The 22,910-nt window shown below is 36.3% G+C and overlaps 1 protein-coding gene across 1 annotated transcript; it reads left to right on the top strand.

The window, feature by feature from the left end:
- Positions 1 to 776: 776 nt before the first annotated feature.
- On the top strand, positions 777 to 22,773 carry msh5 (mutS homolog 5). The gene is made up of 25 exons (XM_026934940.3): positions 777 to 903; positions 1,596 to 1,714; positions 2,134 to 2,257; positions 5,363 to 5,443; positions 5,515 to 5,568; positions 6,736 to 6,857; positions 7,296 to 7,405; positions 8,620 to 8,655; positions 8,755 to 8,837; positions 10,159 to 10,204; positions 10,365 to 10,503; positions 12,085 to 12,147; positions 12,238 to 12,366; positions 12,472 to 12,544; positions 13,200 to 13,309; positions 13,406 to 13,486; positions 13,619 to 13,706; positions 15,390 to 15,576; positions 16,136 to 16,262; positions 18,629 to 18,778; positions 18,860 to 18,934; positions 19,020 to 19,166; positions 19,665 to 19,802; positions 20,021 to 20,094; positions 21,853 to 22,773. The coding sequence occupies exons 2-25, from the start codon at positions 1,619 to 1,621 to the stop codon at positions 21,962 to 21,964; spliced, it is 2,445 nt and encodes an 814-aa protein (XP_026790741.3). The 5' UTR covers positions 777 to 903; positions 1,596 to 1,618; the 3' UTR covers positions 21,965 to 22,773.
- Positions 22,774 to 22,910: the final 137 nt, after the last annotated feature.

Raw genomic sequence — 22,910 nt, 5'->3', positions numbered from 1 at the left:
ACAGTAACTCCATCGTTGATTATTTTCCTGTAACAGCATGACCCTATTCTGCACATGATGTGAAATAACAGAACAAACATGATAAGAAATATAAGTAAATGGATGGATAGATGAGCATACAGATAAAAGATAATATCAATGACCAATGTAGACAGCAATTTGTAGACAAATGATAGATTTATATATTTTGCCTTTTTAGCATTTTTTTGGCTGACCTGAGCTCAGGTATAATTTTAGTTCAGCTAAGCGAAGGTGACGGTTAATAACGGCCGTTAGAATTTAAAACTAATGAGTCGATTCAACAAAAGTTTATTCGATTCATACCATTAAAACCAGAATAAGAGCCTTGTTGTAGAACAAATCTGGGTAATTATCATATAATTAAAATGATATGACAACAAGGGACACAGTTAATAACCATTTAAACATTTATTACATTTATTTACAACTAAAATTGCTATTTAGTTAGCCAGGTTTGGAAAGCTAACGCTAGCTAAATCACCTCAGCTCCTTTCAGCCTTAAGATTCTTTAGCATTGGCGACATTATTTAATTGTAAACCAGCTTTTTGTCGTATACTTTACATTTTACTATGTTTTCTAAAGTAAAGTACTCTCAGACTGCTGATGTTTGTGGTTTGGAGAGAGTATTTTTCAGAAAAAACTTGATCCGAATCAAGTTGTATGGATAGAACCGACTCTGAAGCTTTGGAGTCGACTCTAAAGAATGTTCGCTTTTAAAAAGCTTCGAATCGGGGAATCGACTCATTTTTGGAATCGACTCCTAGCCTTATGTAAAATGGTTGGATGTTGGTTAATTAAGATGCTTCGTATTAGCTAGAGATTGTTATCTATAATTAAAATAATTTAAACCAACTTTTTGTAATAATAAAAATTATTTAAGGGTAGGTATATCAATAGAAAACACTTTAGCTGCTGTTACAGTTATTTAGTTTTATCTTTGGTTAGCAAGCTAGGCTTAGCTTTATCACTTTAGCAGGTGCACAGACGATAGCTAGCAAACCTAGCTAACATTTGTAACTAACCTTAAGTTATCTATTTCAGGAAAACTCTATTTTTGAGCAATTTTTGATGCAGCTCACAGAAAATAAAAGATAATATTCAGAAAACAATTCAGCTGATACCTTTATGTGAGTGTATGTAGGACTGGGCGATATGATATGATATCGATATTGATATTGCGATATTTTATCACTGATACACTTTCAGGTATCAGAGCTTTTAACGCCTTGGAAAGTTACTAGTTAGATGTTAAAATCTCTTTTTGTAGCAATTGTTTCATTTTTCCTCCATTCCTGAGGAAATACATAAAGCTTTTTCAAAATATTTATTGAAAAAAATTGCTAAACTTAGTGTTTAAAAAAATAAATATCATCATGTTTATCGTGTATCGCAATAATGTTGTTCAGTATGTGATATTTTTGTGATAATTGTGATTTTTCACTCACTATTTATACGATAAATATGTAAATCTTTACAAATAATGTTGGATATGTAGCTAGGTAGTTAGTGTTAGCGAATATAACTTGAATTTCTCTGAAAAAAAGGGTTTTATTAATGAATTTTTTTCCTGGAGGACGCTAACCTTACAGTACCAGCATGGCTGAGGCGAGTAACGATACACGAGGAGGAGATTTTGCATCCCGGGCCGCCACTCTGGATGGAGATGAAAATGAAAATGAGGAAACCTCTGAGGTGAATTATTTCTATTTTGTATTACGTTCTAGTATGTAAGGAATAAAACACTTCAGGATTTGCGGTTGTAGGAAAATAATCAGCGACAGGGTGGTGTGATGAAGCAGAGTTACTCTTACCGCCCTGAAGTTGATTATTTTCCCGAAATATTTCATTCCTTTTAAACCACAGCAAATTACTGACAGTTTTTTTTTAAAATTGATTGAAGATTGATACACCTTTTTTTTTTTATCCATTTATAGTTACATTTATAGTTACATGAAACAAGACGTTCCTCAACTATCACTTGTGTTATAGCAGCTATAAACAGTCTTTCCCTCACCAACCTCACTTCTCTCTCTCTCTCTCTCTCTCTCTCTCTCTTTTTACCCTGTGTGTGTGTGTGTGTGTGTGTGTGTGTGTGTGTGTGTGATCTACAGGTGTTCCTCAGTGTACTTGTACATCATGGCCAGGTGGGGCTCAGCTTCTACGACAGTAAAGATTGCACCCTGCATGTCATGCCCGACACGGTGGATACCCAGGACCTCAGTCTGCTGGACAGAAGTAAATACATCACACCAGCGCTTTAAATAAAGATAAATACAGGGTTATATTTCTGTTCTATTTCTACTTTTTAAATAGTTTTTTTGTACACAGCTTTGTGATTTTATTTAACAGTATCAGTGTATATATATATATACACTCACGGTCCACTTTATTAGGAACACCTGTACAGCAGTCTGGGATCTGTATCTGCATGATTTTATACATTGTGCTGCTGCCACGAGATTGACAGATTAAATTACTGCACAAATATGCAGCTGTTCCTAATAAAATGGACGGTGAGTGTATCTCGGTGAGGATACCTGTCTGCCTTCTTTCCGCCTTGTTCTGACTTTTTCTTCCTTCCTTTTGTCTTTTTTCTTTCTCACTACTTTTCTTCTGACTTCTTTCTTTCTTTCTTTCTTTCTTTCTGACTTTTTCTGACTTTATTTCTCATTTTCTTTCCTTCTTTCTTTCTTTCTTTCTTTCTTTCTTTCTTTCTGACTTTTTCTGACTTTCTTTCTTTCTTTCTTTCTGACTTTATTTCTCCTTTTCTTTCTTTCTTTCTTTCTTTCTTTCTTTCTTTCTGACTTTATTTCTCCTTTTCTTTCTTACTTTCTTTCTTTCTTTCTATCTTTTTCTGACTATTTCTCCTTTTCTTTCTTTCTTTCTTTCTTTCTTTCTGACTTTTTCTGACTTTATTTCTCCTTTTCTTTTTCTTTCTTTCTTTCTTTCTTTCTTTCTGACTTTTTCTGACTTTATTTCTCTTTTCTTTCTTTCTTTCTTTCTTTCTTTCTTTCTTTCTTTCTGACTTTATTTCTCCTTTTCTTTCTTTCTTTCTGACTTTCTTTCTTTCTTTCTTTCTTTCTTTCTGACTTTATTTCTCCTTTTCTTTCTTTCTTTCTTTCTTTAAATTATTGTTATTACTATTATTGTTCTTGTTATATATGTTTATATTCTCTTACGTAAAGCGTTTTTCTGACTTTATTTCTCCTTTTCTTTCTTTCTTTCTTTCTTTCTTTCTTTCTGACTTTTTCTGACTTTATTTCTCCTTTTCTTTCCTTCTTTCTTTTTCTGACTATTTCTCCTTTTCTTTCTTTCTTTCTTTCTTTCTTTCTGACTTTTTCTGACTTTATTTCTCTTTTCTTTCTTTCTTTCTTTCTTTCTTTCTGACTTTTTCTGACTTTATTTCTCCTTTTCTTTTTCTTTCTTTCTTTCTTTCTTTCTTTCTGACTTTTTCTGACTTTATTTCTCTTTTCTTTCTTTCTTTCTTTCTTTCTTTCTTTCTGACTTTTTCTGACTTTATTTCTCCTTTTCTTTTTCTTTCTTTCTTTCTTTCTTTCTTTCTGACTTTTTCTGACTTTATTTCTCTTTTCTTTCTTTCTTTCTTTCTTTCTTTCTGACTTTTTCTGACTTTATTTCTCCTTTTCTTTCTTTCTTTCTTTCTTTCTTTCTGACTTTTTCTGACTTTATTTCTTTCTTTCTCCTTTTCTTTCTTTCTTTCTTTCTTTCTTTCTGACTTTTTCTGACTTTATTTCTCCTTTTCTTTTTCTTTCTTTCTTTCTTTCTTTCTTTCTTTCTGACTTTTTCTGACTTTATTTCTCTTTTCTTTCTTTCTTTCTTTCTTTCTTTCTGACTTTTTCTGACTTTATTTCTCCTTTTCTTTCTTTCTTTCTTTCTTTCTTTCTGACTTTTTCTGACTTTATTTCTTTCTTTCTCCTTTTCTTTCTTTCTTTCTTTCTTTCTGACTTTCTTTCTTTCTTTCTTTCTTTCTGACTTTATTTCTCCTTTTCTTTCTTTCTTTCTTTCTTTCTTTAAATTATTGTTATTACTATTATTGTTCTTGTTATATATGTTTATATTCTCTTACGTAAAGCGTTTTTCTGACTTTATTTCTCCTTTTCTTTCTTTCTTTCTTTCTTTATTTCTTTCTTTCTGACTTTATTTCTCCTTTTCTTTCTTACTTTCTTTCTTTCTTTCTTTCTTTCTTTCTGACTTTTTCTGACTTTTTCTCCTTTTCTTTCCTTCTTTCTTTCTTTCTTTCTGACTTTTTCTGACTTTTTCTCCTTTTCTTTCTTTCTTTCTTTCTTTCTTTTTCTGACTATTTCTCATTTTCTTTCTTTCTTTCTTTTTTCTTTCTTTCTTTCTTTCTTTCTTTCTTTCTTTCTGACTTTTTCTGACTTTATTTCTCTTTTCTTTCTTTCTTTCTTTCTTTCTGACTTTTTCTGACTTTATTTCTCTTTTCTTTCTTTCTTTCTTTTTTTCTTTCTTTCTTTCTTTCTTTCTGACTTTTTCTGACTTTATTTCTCCTTTTCTTTTTCTTTCTTTCTTTCTTTCTTTCTTTCTGACTTTTTCTGACTTTATTTCTCTTTCTTTTCTTTCTTTCTTTCTTTCTTTCTTTCTTTCTGACTTTTTCTGACTTTATTTCTCCTTTTCTTTTTCTTTCTTTCTTTCTTTCTTTCTTTCTTTCTTTCTTTCTTTCTTTCTTTCTGACTTTTTCTGACTTTTTCTCTTTTCTTTCTTTCTTTCTTTCTTTCTGACTTTTTCTGACTTTATTTCTCCTTTTCTTTCTTTCTTTCTTTCTGAATTTTTCTGACTTTATTTCTCCCTTTCTTTCTTTCTTTCTTTCTTTATTTCTTTCTGACTTTATTTCTCCTTTTCTTTCTTTCTTTTTTCTTTCTTTCTTTCTGACTTTCTTTCTTTCTTTCTTTCTGACTTTATTTCTCCTTTTCTTTCTTTCTTTCTTTCTTTCTTTCTTTCTTTAAATTATTGTTATTACTATTATTGTTCTTGTTATATATGTTTATATTCTCTTACGTAAAGCGCCTCGAGAGGCCTTTTTAAAGGCGCTCTATAAAATAAAGTTTATTATGATCATTATTCTTTCTTTCTTTCTTTCTTTCTTTCTTTCTTGCTTGATTGCTTGATTGCTTGTTTCTGACTTCCGTCCTTCCTTCTTTCTGACTTGCGTCTCCCAGCTCTGCTCCTGCACACCTCTAAAGCTCAGACCCAGTATACATTAAACACAGTGCATGTGCTGTACTTCATACCAAAACAGACTTAAATGGTCTGACGGCATTTATTTATTTCCGCTTGTGTGAATATCGCTTTACTTTTTAATTTTAGTCATCCAGGAGCTCAGCCCTCGTGTCCTCCTCACCAGCGCCAAGCAGGAGAGAAGTCTGGCCCGGTTTATCAGAGCACTCGGTGAGTTCTGTTCGGTGCTCAGGGAGGCTAAGATACAAAGATTTATTAATCTGCGTCTTTCTGTATTTTAGGATCAAATCCAGACTACAGCCCGGAAATTGTAGTGTATCCCAACGCTGATTTTGGTAAGGACAGGACTTTACAGGGTATTTTTCACCCCGTAAACTTTAAAGTGCTCCTCAAACATGAAATCATAAGCCATTATAAATAATGTTACATAAATACGCAAATTAAAAACACACCCACATCCTCCTTCACTTCATGTACAAAATACCTCTTTTGCACAGTTTCATTTACAGTATCTATGTAAAGTCTTTGTATAGTTTTTGTAAAGCGTGTATAGTCAGCTTAATTGTTTTTCTTAGACTTCTATGTTCAAATTTATGTTTAACTTGTATGTAGCACCGTGGTCCTGCGAGACACGACATTTCGTTCCACTATATGACAGTAAATGACAATAAAGCTCGACTTGACTTACAGCCCGAATAACCTTATCTCACTAATTCTTGCTAATCTGTCTAGCTGGGCTAACAAACCGCTAGTAAACCGGAAGTCTTGATTGACCTTGTCATATCCTTGAAGGGCAGAATATCCAAAAAAAAAAATAAATAAATAAATAAACGGCATGATTTTGTCCATCATTATTCTCGGCTAAATGATTCCCGATAATCTGCCAGTAATAATTTGTGTACAGGATGTGATCAGTTGGTTAGAGAGAATATATAGGTCTGTTTTCATCAACTGTCTGTATCGTATTTAACTGGTGTTAATGTTTCAGAAATCCTATTTATTAATGCCAAGTGTTTAAACACACACACACACACACACACACACACACACACAGACACTGGGTCTCATTTACAAAAGTTTCCGAAGGGCTGATTTTCTTCGTATCTGTTTGCGTATGTTAATCGCTTGTAACATGCAAAGCGCTTTCCCGAAAAAGCTCATAGTGACGTCCACAAAACTCTGGTGTAAGAGAAATTAAACACTTTGAGATGTGATTTTATTAACTGAAAAATAATCAACTTTGTTGTAGTAATAGTCACTCTGCTTCATCACACCACCCTGTTGTTGATTAGTTTCCTATAACAGCATGACACAGAGCGGTTTACACATTTTAATTCTTCTGAAAGTGGCTGAGGATGCATCGATATCATACTGATCAGGGTGAAATAACTTGCTCTAATTATGACCATTATAAATCTCATGAATGTTAATATGTAACGTTTTATTAACGTTCTTGCTATAGTTAGTTACAGGATGTAAATCTTGTGGAACATCATTCGCAGGACTGGAGGTCAGTAAACAGAGGCTGCTGTCGGCGCATCTCCCTTTTCTCCCTCCGTCCATCACGGAGAAAGACCGACTCCCGTATCTCTCCTCCTGCCTCCCGTTTGACTCGGTGTTAATGGTGAATCCCACCCTCGTGTCACTCAAGTCTAATTATGTGTTGAGTAATTAAGTGATTCGCTCAGTAGTGCATGATTAATGAGAGTAAATACGACCTTCCTCTTTTGTTTAAAATAAATAAATAAATACATTTTATAGCAATTCCCAAGCTCCTATATTTAAACATCATTAGAAGCAGAGAAATTAATTTAGGAGCACGATTAAACAGTTCATTAAACCGATTAGAGCTGAACTACTTCATCTAGGTTGTTTATTATAAATAAACCAGATATTGACTCAACTGCCACTTTATTAGGCACAACAGAACCGCCGCTGATTAAATGTTAGTTAAGTGGTGGTTAAGTGGTGGTTAGCTAAGTGGTTGCACTGATGTATTTTTACACATTTGCACGATCCATCCTTGTTTTCTACACTGAAAGCGTTGCTCTGTGTTTATTAGGTGAGGACTATAGGAGCGCTCCTGAAGTGTCTGGACAGGAGGAGAGTCGGTGTTGAACTGGAAGAGAGCAGCATGCCGGTTCCCATATTACAGTTCCTCACCTACTCACTGTATGACCTCGTAAACCTTTCATCTATATGGAATAGTTTTATTATTGTCATTAGCTCTGTATGATCAGTGATAAAAACTCTCGCATGCGGACAGCGATAACATGACCACAGGAGGAGCGAGTTTTTAGCGCGTTGTGTTTTCTGTGAACCCTGAATGTTTGCGTCACGTGATCACATGATCACGCTTCATTCACAGCATCTGTTTGTTGTTTCGTGATTCGGGAAGTGTTTAATATCTGGGGCAGGGGCACTGATACACGCGCTGCGAGACTGAATATGACGAGTGGCAGCGGTCAAACACGAGGCGACGTCTGCGTAGAAAATCCCAGACGTGGTGATCTAAAATACTCAGAGTTTGGTGACAGGCAGTAGATACTTCGGCCTGTATTTTTCTCAGAGGAGGACGGAGGAAAAACACCGACATGGCCGATCCGGACGCAAATAATTTCAGAGTAGCTTCTGTAAAATAAAAAATTAGCCCATGATCACATGTACGTTTAATCTGGTCTGAATAAGGCTGTTGTGTGTTTTCTAAATGTATTTACTAAGCTTTTGAAAACACACTGCCAGTCAGAAGTTTGTGGAGTTTGTTTTATGTTTTCGGAAAGGAATAAATCACTCCGTGTTGTGCTGTCATAGGAAAATAATCAACCACTGAGCAGCGTGATGAATCGGAGTTACAATTAGCACCCTGAATTTGATTATTTTCCAATACAGGCATGGCCCAAAGTGTTTTATTCCCCTTATACCCCATGGCAATCTATCAATGATTAATTTTTTTTGAATTTAATAAAGAATGATGTCATATTTTATCCATTTATAGTTACATTTAATGCTGTGGAACGTCAGTGAAATAAGTACACAACATTAAAACGCTCACCAGCCTCTCTTTTTTTTTTTCTCTCTCTCTTCTGATGTTAGTAAGACGGAGAAACTGTAAAGCGTAAACAACTCTGTCCTGAAGACGTTCCCCTGTTGGAGAACTTCACTTCTACATATTTAAATATAAAACATTGCTTATTTAGATTTTCAGACTCTAGAGGGTTTGAACCTCTTGAACCCATTTTCTGAAGTTAATGCAAGCCTGTGATGTGACAGTGTGTGTATGTAGAGAGAACTCAGTGGTGTTACTTTATTCAGTTTATTCAAAATGTTTGCATGAATGGTGTGGTCTTTGATTAATTATGTTTTTTTTAAAAAATATAATTTAACAGAGCTGATGTGGTGTATATGGATAAAGATGCGTACAGGTGAGCAGCATTAGATGTTACACAGTTACTGAATCTGTTTTTTTTTTTGTTTTGTTTACATGCTGTTTATTTACTTTCCTTGTCTTTATATTTCTTTAGCGTTCTCCAGATCTTCAAATATGAGCTGCACCCTTCGGTTTACAAGCTGCAGTCAGGACAGAAGGAGGGTCTGAGTCTTTACGGTAACACACACTTGTGTCGCGGAGTAATAAATAAAAATCGTAATTGTTGATTATTTTATTTTATTTTTTTATAACAGCACATTTCTTATTTAGCAGTCTGCTTCGCTTGAGCTCCTCTCAAGCAACGATGAAAACAGATGGGGTCCTGAAAGTTAGCTAAATAAAATAAACTTGAATTCGTTTTTTAATTACTTTTATATCATTCAGCCAAAAAAAAAAAAAAAACATGAAGGGAAAAAAAATACCGATGCCTTTTCTTCATCTGTTTTTTTTTTTACATATAGATATTATTAATACCGTAACCCTCAGTAGTCTTCAGGTATTTTTTTTTTTTGTGTGTTTTACCATAAATTTAATTTTGCAGTATTTATATATTATAACACCTTAAAATATGTTTTTTACTTCAAGTTTTTTTTTAAAGATATTTTATTGATGAATCCAAAACATACAAGAAAGGAAAAAAAAATCACAGTGTGACATATTTTTATTGAATAAATGAGAAAACGCCGTGAATGAACTATTTTTTTTTTTTTTTTTTGCTTTTTCTTTTTCAGTGAAGTTTTTTTCGACTTTAGAAATAAAAAGCAAGGAACTCTAGTGAATGATTTACAAATAAAACAAAGCAGACACAGGTGTTTTTTTTTTTTTTCCCCAGTCTGGTCAGTCCTTCAGTGTCTGTGTTATCGCATATCACCTGCAGAATATTATACACAAGCAAGCGTTATACGGCACATAGGCTCAGTTTCACGCTCAGCTGACGTGGGTGTGGTGTTTTATTGTCCAGCAGATGTCAGTATAGAGCTCGGGGTTGAATACATCAATGAACTGAATAATTCAGATGAGGCACTGTCTCAAACTCTTCATTCAGCCCGTCACTACTGAGTGAACGGTACTAAATCTGTTACGTCAAGATCAGGTGACTAATATTACTAAATCTGATTTTTCAAAGGAGTCTTCTGAGATTCGAGAGCTTTTTTTTTTCCCCTTGTTTTTATGTCAAAACATGTCAAAGATATGCACAGAAGCATCGTTACTTCCTAAAGCAACGTTATAAATAATTTTATATGACTTTTAAATATGGAATAGCTCCCGATTCTGCTTAGTATACAGACATAGATGTGATATGAAAGCTCAACATGCACTCCTTCCTGTGCTTGCTTTAGTTAGTTTCTACCCGAGCTATTCACCAGAATATGACGTGATTGATTTGGACGTGAGACGTATCTGATGATTCCGAAGGATTAATATATATTAATATTGAAATAAGATCATATTTTTGTACGTAAACAGTTGCGTGTGTATGTCTGCATGTACGCTGCAGGAATTCTGAATCGCTGCCGATGCAAATTTGGCTCCAGACTCCTACGGTAAGGTTTCTCATTTGCTTTTTCTCTCTCATTTTAATCTACAATTAGATAAATAATAAAGTGCCGTACAGAATTTTAGAGGACGGAGATTACGTTGTGAGAAGATTCAGCACGTCTGCTTTACACGCATCTGTAACTTTCCCTTCCCTCTAATTTCCAGACAGTGGTTTCACAGGCCCACCAGAGACCTGAGCGTGTTGAGGAGAAGACAGGAGGTGATTCGTTTCTTCACCTCTCCTCGCCACTCGGAGCTCATGAGCACACTGCAGAGCTTCCTGCGCAACATCAAGAACATTCCGGTACTTGCACAACAGTCACACTAACATGCAACGAGTCGTTTGTAGTTTGTCACGTTTTTCATTTTTTTGTGATGCCTTTTACATATAACATAACATCATAACATCCATTCAAAGCCAAAAACAAAACAACAGACATATAATCAATAATTTAAAGTGTCCAGTCAAAAAGGAGAGAGAAAGGGAGGGGAAAAAAGAAAAAAAAAACAAATCAAATCATTCCTTTATATAATCGAGTATGTTAAAGGAAAAACATTGCCAAGCATCAGTAGTACTAGGTTTGGCCTTATTAATTCGTGCTGTTGTACATTCACAAGTCACTATTTTCAGGAGGCTATTGATCCAATATGTTTTTCCACATAAACCAGTTCTGTATTATTGTCTTCTTCGCAGCCGTAAAACCAGCAAACAACATTCTGTTTTGTATTAAGCTCATACAGAGACCAGAATCATCATTAAAAAGACGTAAACTTGGGTGAGCAAAGTAATCAATTTGTAGTAAGGAGGATAAAACCAGGTTTATATGTGTTCGTAGCTTAATGACGATAGGACACTCCCAAAACCTATGAAGAAAAGTACTGCAGTATTATGATGCGGTATTACATATATGGAAGTTAAAATTTGGTTGTAGTTTCATTTTGAATCTTTCGTAAGGAGTTATGTATGCTCTATGAATGACTTTGAAGTGAATAAGACGATGAGCCAAGTTATTAGAAGTTAAGCTGAGGTTAGACCACACTTTCTCCCAGTCGACAGATAAATTAAGGTCAGACGTTTTTCATTTTTAATGTCTGTTGAGAAGCAGCAGTAGCCAAAATGTACATCCTGCAGCGCACTATACGATTAACACACACCAATTTTGTTGAAACTACCCGGTTTTGTGATAGATCTGTTGGCAGATTAGTAAAGCAAGTTAGGAAAGTAAACCGATGTTCTCTGGTACCTCGTTTCTGAGCTTTATTTTTCTTCGTAATGTCTCTGTAGACATTTACTGAGAGGTCGTGTATGACAGGATAACTAAAGGGGATTGTGCAATATAACGATATTATCTGATAATATGATATGATTATGCCTATTCTCCTATTTTCATTGAACCTGAAATAGTGTCTTTTTTTTTTTTTTGAAGGCTAATGGACGATTAAATAGTTTATCATGATATTTTAATATGGAAAATCACGATCAGGGAAAAATCAATATCACGCAAGCCTAGCAGGAACTAAAGTTGTGAGTGCGGAACTGAAGCAACGTCGCCACACACGCGCCGTAGGATTGGTCTGAGGATTCATTCGAGCCGGTCGCTTTACCGTTTCATCCCTAATTTGCATAAAATAAAAAATCTCATTTTAAGTGTTTGTTTTTTTTGCTCCCTCTGAAATCACGGCTCAGTGTTGCACAATTAAATGGACAATAAATGATCGTCTGTCGCTTTGTTGCTCGCTAATGTGGAAATAAGTTTAAACCACTCTTCATTGCAAAACCTCGAATAGACATTTTTCCCCCAAAACAGTTTTATCATAAAGCTTTGTTTTTTCTCCAGAAAATGTTGACACGTCACTTGTTATTTATTTTATTTTTTTTAAACAGGTTTTGCTACGCAAAATGTCTCTGTCTCATACCAAAGTGGCTGACTGGCAGAATCTCTACAAGGTCATTTACTCCTCACTGCTATGAGAATTACAGGCTGGTATTCACTTTAAATAAATGAATAAACCATTCTGTATATTTCTCACACCACAGACGGTGTATAGCGCAGTGGGGATCACAGACACTGTGCGCTCGCTCCCCCAGACCATCCAGCTCTTTCGGGAGATCAGTGAAGAATTCACAGACGATCTGCACTACATCGCTACGCTCATTAGCAGAGTGGTGAGACTCCAGTTCTCCAGTTCTGTGTCCACCTCGTGATTTTACACGTTGATTATGTCTGTCATTAAAATATCGGATGTTTATAACTGATTGTCTTTTTTTCAGGTGGATTTTGAAGGAAGTCTGGCTGAGAATCGCTTCACCATTAAGCCAAACGTCGACCCTGCCATCGACGAGAGTGCGTTATAATTCAGTTATGATACTCGAGTCAGCATGTAGGAAGAATTCATATGAAATCAAACTGGTGAAAATGTGGAAGAGTTTTTAATGAGTGACTCAATCTGGTGATGTCACATGACGCGCTACGCCGCCTTCTCCGGTCACTTTTTATTCCTCTCTTTCAACTTCTCATCAAAAAAAAAAAAAAAAGTTCATGGATTATGTGCTGAATTATGCTACCATGTGAAATATACACATTATTATTTATCTGCTTTTTTTATATATATACAAAACAGCTAAAAATAATAGGAATTTTTACAATTTTAACTTGCCACTGTTAAGGTCTTCCAGATGAGTAACATATTAAAAAAAAATGGAAGCTGACTCTCTAACAAATTGCTGTGCTTTACATTTGACCACAGAATGCTACTGTTCTTTTCTGGAGACTGAGTGAATTAAAAATCTTAAAGATCTTACAAGATGTGGTGTATATTAAAAGATATAATCTTAAATGATAGGGTGATCTTAAAAGATTATAAAGTGTTTCAAGGAAAGTTTTCACAATTCCTTTTTTGTTATATTTTGGAACTTATTGAGACCTCATCATCGTGCAAAAAAAATAAATAATAAATGAAACTATGAAGACTTCTATCGATTTTTATTCTTCTTTTCAGAGAAAAGAAGGATGATGGGCTTGTCAGATTTCCTGACAGACGTGGCGCGCGCCGAGCTGGAGAATCTGGACTCTCGTTTTTCTTCCTGCAGTGTCATCTACATCCCTCTGGTTTGGAATCTGATTTCATTTTCTTAGCTCGAACTGTTTTAGACATTTTTTATTACCTTTTATTGTTTGCTAAATGTTTGCTTTATCGTCATGCAGATCGGATTCCTCCTTTCAGTTCCCCGACTTCCTGGTATGGTGGAGAAGGAGAACTTTGAGATTGAAGGCCTTGATTTTATTGTGAGTGCTCAGAGAAAGTGAATGAAAGCGAAGAATAATTTAGTCTTTGTACTTTTGGTAACTCTCGTGGTCAGAGAGACTAAATTTAAGAGATGTTCCACTATTTTTTATTTTCTTTTGTGATTGGTTCAGTTTGTGTCAGAGGACCGGCTTCATTACCGCAGCGCCAGAACTAAAGAGCTGGACAACATGCTGGGAGACCTACACTGCGACATCAGAGGTGAGCTAAGACCTTTCAAAGGAAACTAAAATTGGCATCTCAGAGATTTTTTTTTGTCCCTTTCCATTAGTGTTATGAACCAGTAAGATAAGATAATTTACCTAGAGAAATAAAAGGAAATTTTGGAGATATTCTTGTTTAATTTAGTTCTTATGTCCATCCGGTTAAATGTTCTCTAGCACATATATGCCCCGCCCCTGGGGGCATTTATTGCTCTGTAGTAGCAGCTCATCAGCAGCCAACAAGGTTCTCCTGCACACTATTTGCTTTTCCAGCCATCGCTTGGTGGAGAATAAATGGTTTTGACTTTTCAGATGAATGTTTTACCAACTTGAGACTGGGGTGACTGTTAAATCTTCCTCAGCAGCTCGTAACTCGGCAATAATCTTTGATCCATCGGTCTCTTTTGAACTCCACGTTAGGGCGTGGACTAAAAGCTCTATTTTTCCATCTCAGAAACACTGCACGTCTTCACCCCATCTTTAACGAGACAGATGCAGAAGATCTGGTCCATTCCTTCATATCCTCCCGTCTCGACTATTGTAACGCTCTCTTTATTGGAGTTCCTGAAAAAAAACAGCATCCTGTACAATACGTTCAAAACTCTGCAGCTATGATTCTCTCTCATTCCAAAAATATCACGCCTTTTATCATTTACACTGGCTGCCTGTTTCACGGCACACGTCCTTCTACTAATCTGTAAAACCCTACATGGCTTAGCTTCGCCATATTGAGCTAAGCTTCTTCACCTGTACTCCTCTCACACTCTCAGGGCTGTTGGTACTGGACTCCTAGCCGTCCCAAAATTCAGACTCCTCAGTGTTGGGGGCAGATCTTCTAGCGCCATGGCCCCCAAACTCTGGAAACTTAAGTTAATCACTTTGACTTTGTTCTTCACTTTCCACTTTCAAGGCCTTTCTCTTTTCCCAACACTTTTAATCATCTTCTTCATTTTCTTATCGTCCTGGTTAAAGTGGGCAGGCATGGGTGAAGGTGGCGGTGAGAAATCCTCTGCAGCTGATAAACTCTTCATTGTTCTCCATATTTAGCTACGTTGCTAAACTATTCTCAAGTTTGTTTAGAGCCGTGTTTGTTTAGATGTAGCGTATCTCGAACCCTATTGGCTGTTGCGTAAATCAGCCAGGCATTTTCAACACACTGTCACTCTGACTTCCTGTTTCAAAAGAAAATACATCATATGGAATCAAGTCATGACTCTCAAGTGTTATGCTATATAGGTATAGATGATATTCAATTCAATTCAATTCAGTTTTATTTGTATAGCGCTTTTAACAATGAACATTGTCTCAAAGCAACTTTACAGAACATAAGAAACAAAAAACAGAAACAAAAACATGCAAACAGTCCTAGATGTTAGACAGAATTATCCCTAGTGAGCAAGCCTGAGGCGACTGAGGCGACTGTGGCAAGGAAAAACTCCCTTAGATGATATGAGGAAGAAACCTTGAGAGGAACCAGACTCCAAAGGGAACCCATCCTCATTTGGGTGACACTGGAGAGTGTGATATGAACAATGTCCTTTCTGTGTTTATTTATAGTCATGTAGGTTGTTGCCTTCCTCAAAGTCCACATATGATATATATACTTTTCTTAAACAGGATTGTCTACTTAAAAAAAATAGCATGAAAAATGAGTTCAGAGTTTTTTCATATCGTGTTTCAGACATGGAGACGGCGGTGATGACTCAGCTCCAGGCCACGGTCCTGCAGCGCAGCAGCTGCCTCTATAAAATTTTGGCGCTGTACGCCGAGCTGGACTGCCTCATGTCTCTGGCTCAGGCTTCTCAGGACTACGGCTACTGCCCACCTACATACACCGAGCGCTGCAGACTGAACCTGCAACACGCCCGGTACACTGCTCCACCTCAGAGCCGACATACGTGCAGTGTGGTGTTCCACAAGGGTCTGTTAAAGACCCTCTGTAGGTCTTCCTTTATGTTCAGTAAAGAAGATATTGTATTAATGATACAGAGTTATAGTTATTATTTTGTCCAGCACAGCTACACAGAATGTAAGACTGTGTAAAAGAGATACAAGCTTGAAACAATGAATAGAAACAACAAGGACCTCGATGCTGGTTTATCATCTTATTTGGCATTTGAAGCTTGGCAGCAACAAAAATCAACTAAACTGGTCTCACATGCTTACGTTTAAAAACTGTCTTTTTATAACAAAAATATTAAATAAAGAATTTAGTGCAAAATAGGTTCATGTATCTGATTAATCAGCCCTCCTTTATCTTATTATTCCACTTCATCTTATTTATCTAAAGGCTTTGTTTTTAAGGTGTCTTCTCCATTTTACACACAAACACCAATTATTCCTATGAAACATTTTTTTCGAATTATATAAGTCAGCTTTCTTTTGTTGTCCATAATTAAACTATGTCTGTCTCTCTTTCTGTCTCAGACATCCGCTGTTGGAGCTGTGTGCACCGGTTTTCGTATCAAATCCATGTGTTTGTTCTGACACTGAGGGAAAAGTGAAAGTTATAACAGGACCAAACTCTTCTGGAAAGAGCATTTACCTAAAACAGGCAAGTACAACAACATGCAACACCAACTGCCCGAAAGAGGCTCATGTTCAAGCTGCTAATGAACAAAAAAATCAAAAATCAAAAAGTTAAATGTCACTCATCAACTGTTTCTTTTCACTGATCTAAAAATGAGTGTGCAAATTTAGACAGGAAATTGGGAGAAATCAATGCTTACAATAATTTTAAATATAAAAGCAGACATAGAGGGAGGTGCCTTTTTCAGCTGGAATTGCTGGTGAGTATTTTATTTATACTGCATTTTATTTATACTATTATTTATACTACTATATTTTATTTATACTATACTATACTATACTATACTATACTATACTGTACACCAAGGGTTCTTATACATTTTACATCCAGGGACCCCTTCCATAACAGAGTTTCCAAGAATTTCCATGAATTGATTTAATTTTACTTATTTGAGCTATTAGAGCTTTTTATTTCTGTGATAACTATATATTAACCATAACATCATTAGTATCAGTAATGTGATCATAAAAATAAGCAGTAAGGTCAGGATAGATATACAGCACTGTGCAAAAGTCCTAGGCACCCTATTTTTTTAGTACAAACTTTGTTATAGATTTTTACTTTCTGACTTCTATGTTATTGATTCAGTACAAAAACATTTTAGATTCCCAAACATTAGTTTTCCAGCACAAAATGAAACGTTACAGAAAAATGTTTGTATGTCAGTAAAGAAAGCAGCAGATTCCATAAGAGACACTTTTCAGATAAAAACATAATGAAGGCTGCTGGGTTTCGCTGCAGAAATAAGAAGCGAGTCGACAGTCAAAGTCTCCAGAAGAACTGTGGCTGCTTCTGCAAGATGCTCAGTAACACTTCCAGCTCATTTCCTTATAAAACTGCACACACTGTACCTCAGACTACTATTTTTTATTTTTTTTTAAAGCAAAGGATCGTCACACCAAATATTGACTTTGTTTCATTTATTACGGTTTACTGCTCTTTATAGTATTTTTGTAAATGTAGAAACATTTAGTTTCATTATTTTTGAAGGCATCTTCGCTCTACAGCATTTCTTTGCATGAGCCTAAGACTTTTGCACACTACTGTACATCTCGGAGCTCACTTTGAGCACCACGATTATACAATTTATCACTTAATATCAGTGTATCGCTGTTTTTGCATCATTGTGACCCTTTTGTAGCTTTACACTTGTCTGTAAACACTGTAGACACTCATCACCTTAATCCACAATTGTTACCATCCCAACACCAACTTAACTGTCCATATTATCATTATATGCATGTAAGTCAATTTTATGTTTGTATCTAATATTGTAATGTTACTGTAAGGGAAGGTGTACACTGTACTGTGACAATAAAACTCAACAACTTGAAATTTAAAGGTAGAAATACAATGTCATCACAGTTTGCTTGCCGTTGAACTGGATGAAAGGGCGATATAATCAGATATCGGCGATGACCGACACATGGCTTAATGCAGATGTTTAACAGGAGATAATAATAAGAGATATAGAGATATTAGTGTTATAGAGATATTAATAATCACCACGCTGCATAAGGGGAAAGAACTAATAGAGATATTAGTGTTCTTGCATGGAAAAGCACCGTCTGGGGCACATTATGTGTTGATATTTAAAAAAAAAAAAAAAAAAAAAAAAAAGGCTCCAGATTAGCGGGATACACCGATTCAGGATTATGTATCATTTATAATTATTTGTAGATATCACCCAGCCTAACTTATTAATGAGCGAAGCATGAAACCTCAGCCTAAATAAATAAGTAAATAAAAAATCACAAACAAACAATACAATAATTTCTAGTTTCATTTTCATGTAATATTTTTTTTTTTTACTTGATGTGTGATGTGATGATAAACAACCCACTTTCTGCTCCTGTTATGAATAGGAGCGGGGCAATATAACCAAAACGTTATATCATGATTCTCAAAGACTTTTCAAAAATAACTTGTTGTTATTATTATTATTATTATTATTATTATTAATAATAATAAACATTTATTTTTATGTTTTACTCCCTGAAGGTAGACTTTTTGTAACATTTTGTACAGTTTTAAAGATTAAATACAAACTCAAAGTTTGATTAGAAAACAAGCATCAAATCAGCTGTTTCCAGTCAGTTTGTAATGATTTTTAAAAATATTACAATATACACAATAAGTGTTTTGTGACATAATTTACCATGATATCAATATTATATCATCGTACCACCCAGCTCTAGACCAGAATAAGCTCTGCCGCTGACAGTTATGTTAAAGATTACTGTGTGCCATCTCCTTAAAATGAAACTAAGCAGATAGTTGGCACCTCTAATACATGCTTGTTTTTCCTGAATAATATCCGGATGATGTAGGTGGGACTGATTGTGTTCATGGCTCTGATTGGCTCTGACGTACCTGCGAAAGAGGCAGAGATCGGCCTGATAGACGGCATCTTTACACGCATGCAGAGTCGTGAGTCTGTGTCTGTGGGCCTGAGCACCTTCATGATAGATTTAAACCAGGTACAACTCTTGAAACTTTTACAGGTAATTGATTGCTAATCGATTACTCTGTAATTAACCGATAATGGATTTCCCGTGTAGATGGCTCAGGCTTTGAACTACAGCACAGGGATGTCCCTCGTGCTGGTGGACGAGTTTGGGAAAGGAACCAATACTGTGAGTGTAGAACTCTAAGAAAAAAAAAAAAAAAAAAGCAGGGTGAAAATGGAGAAGAGTCATGCGTGTGTTTGTGTGTATACAGGTGGATGGACTGTCCCTCCTAGCTGCGTGTCTGAATCACTGGTTAAACAGAGCGCCGGCTCAATGTCCGCTCGTTTTTCTAGCTACAAACTTCCACAGCGTCCTGCAGCTGGACCTCCTGCCTCGCTCTCCACTGCTGTCCCTGCTGGTGTGTATCATGTTCTACATGTGCGACGTCTGATATATCCACCAGCGCTTGTTCTAATCGCTAATAAGTTGTGTAAGGAGTCTCCAGTGTCAGAGCTGGAGCTATAACTTTAAGTTTTACGACGTCTTCAAGACAGAAGGCTTTACACTTTTGCGGTTTCTTGGTAACATGACAAGCTGCGTTTTTTTTCTTCACAAGAGAAAACAATGAGAGGCTGGAGATTGAACGACTGTTTATAGCTGCTGTAACATAAGTGAGAACAGGAACTAGGCTGTGTCACGAACGTTTATTAAACATAACTATAAACTGGTCGAATAAAACTGTCGATGTTGGCAACAAAAACACCTCAGGATGTGCTGTTAGAGGAATATAATCAACTTCAGGATGGTGACAGTAACTCTGCTTCATCACATCACACTGTCACTGATTATATTCCTGTTACAGCACAACACTGAGTGTATTATTCCTTACGTATTGGTTGATTATTGATCCGGACAGACGTTAGAGACTGCTATAGACGGGGAAGAGTTGATCTTTCTCTACCAGCTGAAGGAAGGGATTTGTCAGTCCAGCTACGCCGCTAACATCGCCACGCTCGCTGGCCTTCCACCTGCCCTGGTTCAGAGAGGACTGGAGGTGTGTTTCCTCATCTTTCTGCACAGTACCAGTATTTCTTCCATGGTGATAATAAATGTATGTAGGACCACTCTGTCAATCACAGGTCACCATTTAAGGAGCAAATAGTATAGCTTGAGTTAGCTAACATGAGCTTATCATGAACATGCTGGTACCAACAGAAAACATATTAGTTTAACTGTAATATCATATCGTAATAAACATTATGCTCTGCGCAGGTATCAGATTTGTACAGAACAGGGAGGACCATCCAAAGGATTGACCAGCCCTCCAGTGAAGAACTGATTACCAGGTTAGATAGACTGAACTGCTCACTGGTCGGAAAGTCTTATCCTATTTGAGAGTGAAAGACCCTCGGAAAAAAAATGAAAAAACAATCAGATTAGATCCGTGTGTGTATGTGGATTCTGGACACGTAACTCTGTTTTACCTTTTTTTGTCAAACACTGTGGTGCTTGTTGATGTCAGAGGCTTTTGACAAGAACCTGAGAGGGCCATAGAGATACACAGTATGGCCAAAGGTTTGTGCAAACCTGACCATGTTGAACATCCCAGTCCAGATTTATTCTCACTTTGCTGTTATAATAAGCTCCACCCTTCTGGGAAGACTTTCCACTAGATGTTGGAGCGTGGCTGTGGGAATTTGTGTTCATTCAGCTACAAGAGCATTAGTGAGATCAGGCGCTGATGTTGGTGAGGAGGTCTGGGGTTCAGTCGGTGTTCCAGTTCATCCCAAAGGTGTTCAGTGGGGTTGAGGTCAGGGCTCTGTGCAGGACACTCGAGTTCTTCCACTCCAACCTTCACACACCATGTCTTCATGGAGCTCGCTTTGTGCACAGGGGCATTGTCATGCTGGAACTGGTTTGGGCCTCTTAGTTCCAGTGAAGGGAAACTGTAATTCTACAGCGTACAGAGACATTCTATACAATTGTGTGCTTAAAACTTTGTGATAACAGTTTGGGGAAGAACCACATATGGGTGTGATGGTCAGGTGTCTGCAAACTTTTGGCCAAAATATATTTTATTTTATTGCGTATACGTTCGTGACTGGACCCTGCCCATGTAAAACATAATCAGCCCTGAAATCTCCGTGTTGGTAGCTAGCTATCTAACTATATCCTTCCTATAAGAATCAACATGGATATGTGAGCAAAGATCTGTTGACTGCTTCAAATGGACATTAATGCCTCCTGGAAAAGAACCCTTACCCCTGCTACAATTACAGTATGGTTTAGGGCTGTGTTTGGACAGTGATTGCATTTCAGTGTTGCACGACTGCAACTGACTGATGAAAGCGAAATCAAAGTGAAATTACATTCGCTTCTGAAACAAAGTGCGGTTAATTCTTACAAAAATCGAATGCTGTTCTTCAGTATCACAAATGAAAATGATATTTTAGGATGCAATATTAGTGCGGACTTTTATTCCACCTGATTTTAGGAATGTTCCCCCCTTTTCCACCCTTGAGTCATGTCTTCATCTCTCTTTCTCTCTTTCTCTCTCTCATTTCTGAATGATGATTTTCAGAGGGAGTAGCACTGTGCGTAAACACACCGATATATCTTTTTTTTCCACCTTCTCCAACTCGGTGAGAGTGAATTTCCTTTCAACAAATCACATGAGAATTTGAGCTTTTCATACCTTAATTAGGACTTCAGTAAACTTGTGATGATTAGTGTAGCTAATTTAAACAGCTTAATGAGGGACATTTTAATAACTAGAGCACACAGACTTTTGAGTCTGTTAATGAAAATGTGTGCTTAGTGAGACTCTAACCCTGAGCTGCTGTGATGTTTAGGCTGAATGGTGTAACGGTGTAAAGTGGAAAACGCTAAAAAAAAATTACCATGCAAATCTGTTTTAGGTGCATTTTTACATATATATATTTTTTCCAGAAACTTAGGAGGATGCAAACTCAATCTGGCAGATTGTGTAGAGCCAAATATACTTGCTAGAGTTGTTGTTTTGTGTTTTCATGACTCTTTGTGTTATGTTCACTCAGCTGGATCATTTCGAGTGGTATAGCTTTAATTTTAGTCTTTGTGCTCAGATGTGAGAGCGTGGTGGAGAAGTTCCTCAGCCTCAATCTGGACGATCCTTCAACGGACCTGCAGAGGTTTTTGAAAGACGAGCTGCTTCCCACCGTTGGAGAGGTGCTGTGATGGACGTTCCTGAGTGAGTAACTTAATGACGCTTTTTAAGTACAAGCCGAGTGCCTGATTTGCTCACGTCAGTAACTTGGCACAGAAATTCCAAACCACTGAAGTGGCTGTCTGAATTAGTGTTTATGTAAAGATGTGTTTTAACTCTCTGCATTTGTATTGTCCTTTATGAGAGTTTATAAAGTTTAGATAGTGATAGAAATGAACGTTAGTGAGAGAATTTGTAGCAAAAGTATGTTGGTAGAAGGATTAGCATTTCAGTTTGAGATATATGTCATGGTGTCGTATATCTTATGTACATATTTATTTATTATCCCATCGTTGCTGTTATTAATGCCTTCTGTATTTTGTTTCTATCTTTCTATTTTAATCTAATTTTTATCCACTCCAGAAAGTGTTCTTGAGTAAATGGTACATGTTTAGTTTTCAAGGTTGAGAGAACGTTAAATATATTTCATGTAACTCTTATTGAAAAAATCTGCACTGATGAATCCCATCCCATCACCTCACTGTACACAATCCACCGCTTTATTTACAGTTTATTCATTTATTCAGCTTCTAAAGCTATTTGTTATTAGAAAAGCAACACATCTCACAATCTGCAGCTCAACTTACATGCATACGTGACACCCTTCCATGAGCTAGAGGTGAGTTGTGGAGCTTTCATGGAAGTCGCTCTATGACTACTGACAGAATTATCCATCCTAATCCAGGACATTAGGCTCGGAGACCTCCGCTAAATAGTCTCCATCTGGTTCAACTGTAACACAGCATTATTATGAGTAAAGCTTTATTACTTCCTTTTTAAATGTTTGGCCAAAGAGTGGTCTTTTTTTTCCCCTCTCTCTCTCTTCTCTTTCATTGCAGTTTGTCTTTTTATACTCTGGGTATAGACTTGTGTCCTGGAGAGTTTAAAACCACCCACACTGACAGTAGAACTATCCGT

This window comes from Pangasianodon hypophthalmus, chromosome 14 (genome assembly GCF_027358585.1).
Source record: "Pangasianodon hypophthalmus isolate fPanHyp1 chromosome 14, fPanHyp1.pri, whole genome shotgun sequence".
NCBI classification, from domain to species: domain Eukaryota; kingdom Metazoa; phylum Chordata; class Actinopteri; order Siluriformes; family Pangasiidae; genus Pangasianodon; species Pangasianodon hypophthalmus.
The sequence above is the reverse complement of the archived record's forward strand: the minus strand, read 5'-3'. Positions and strand labels throughout refer to the sequence as shown.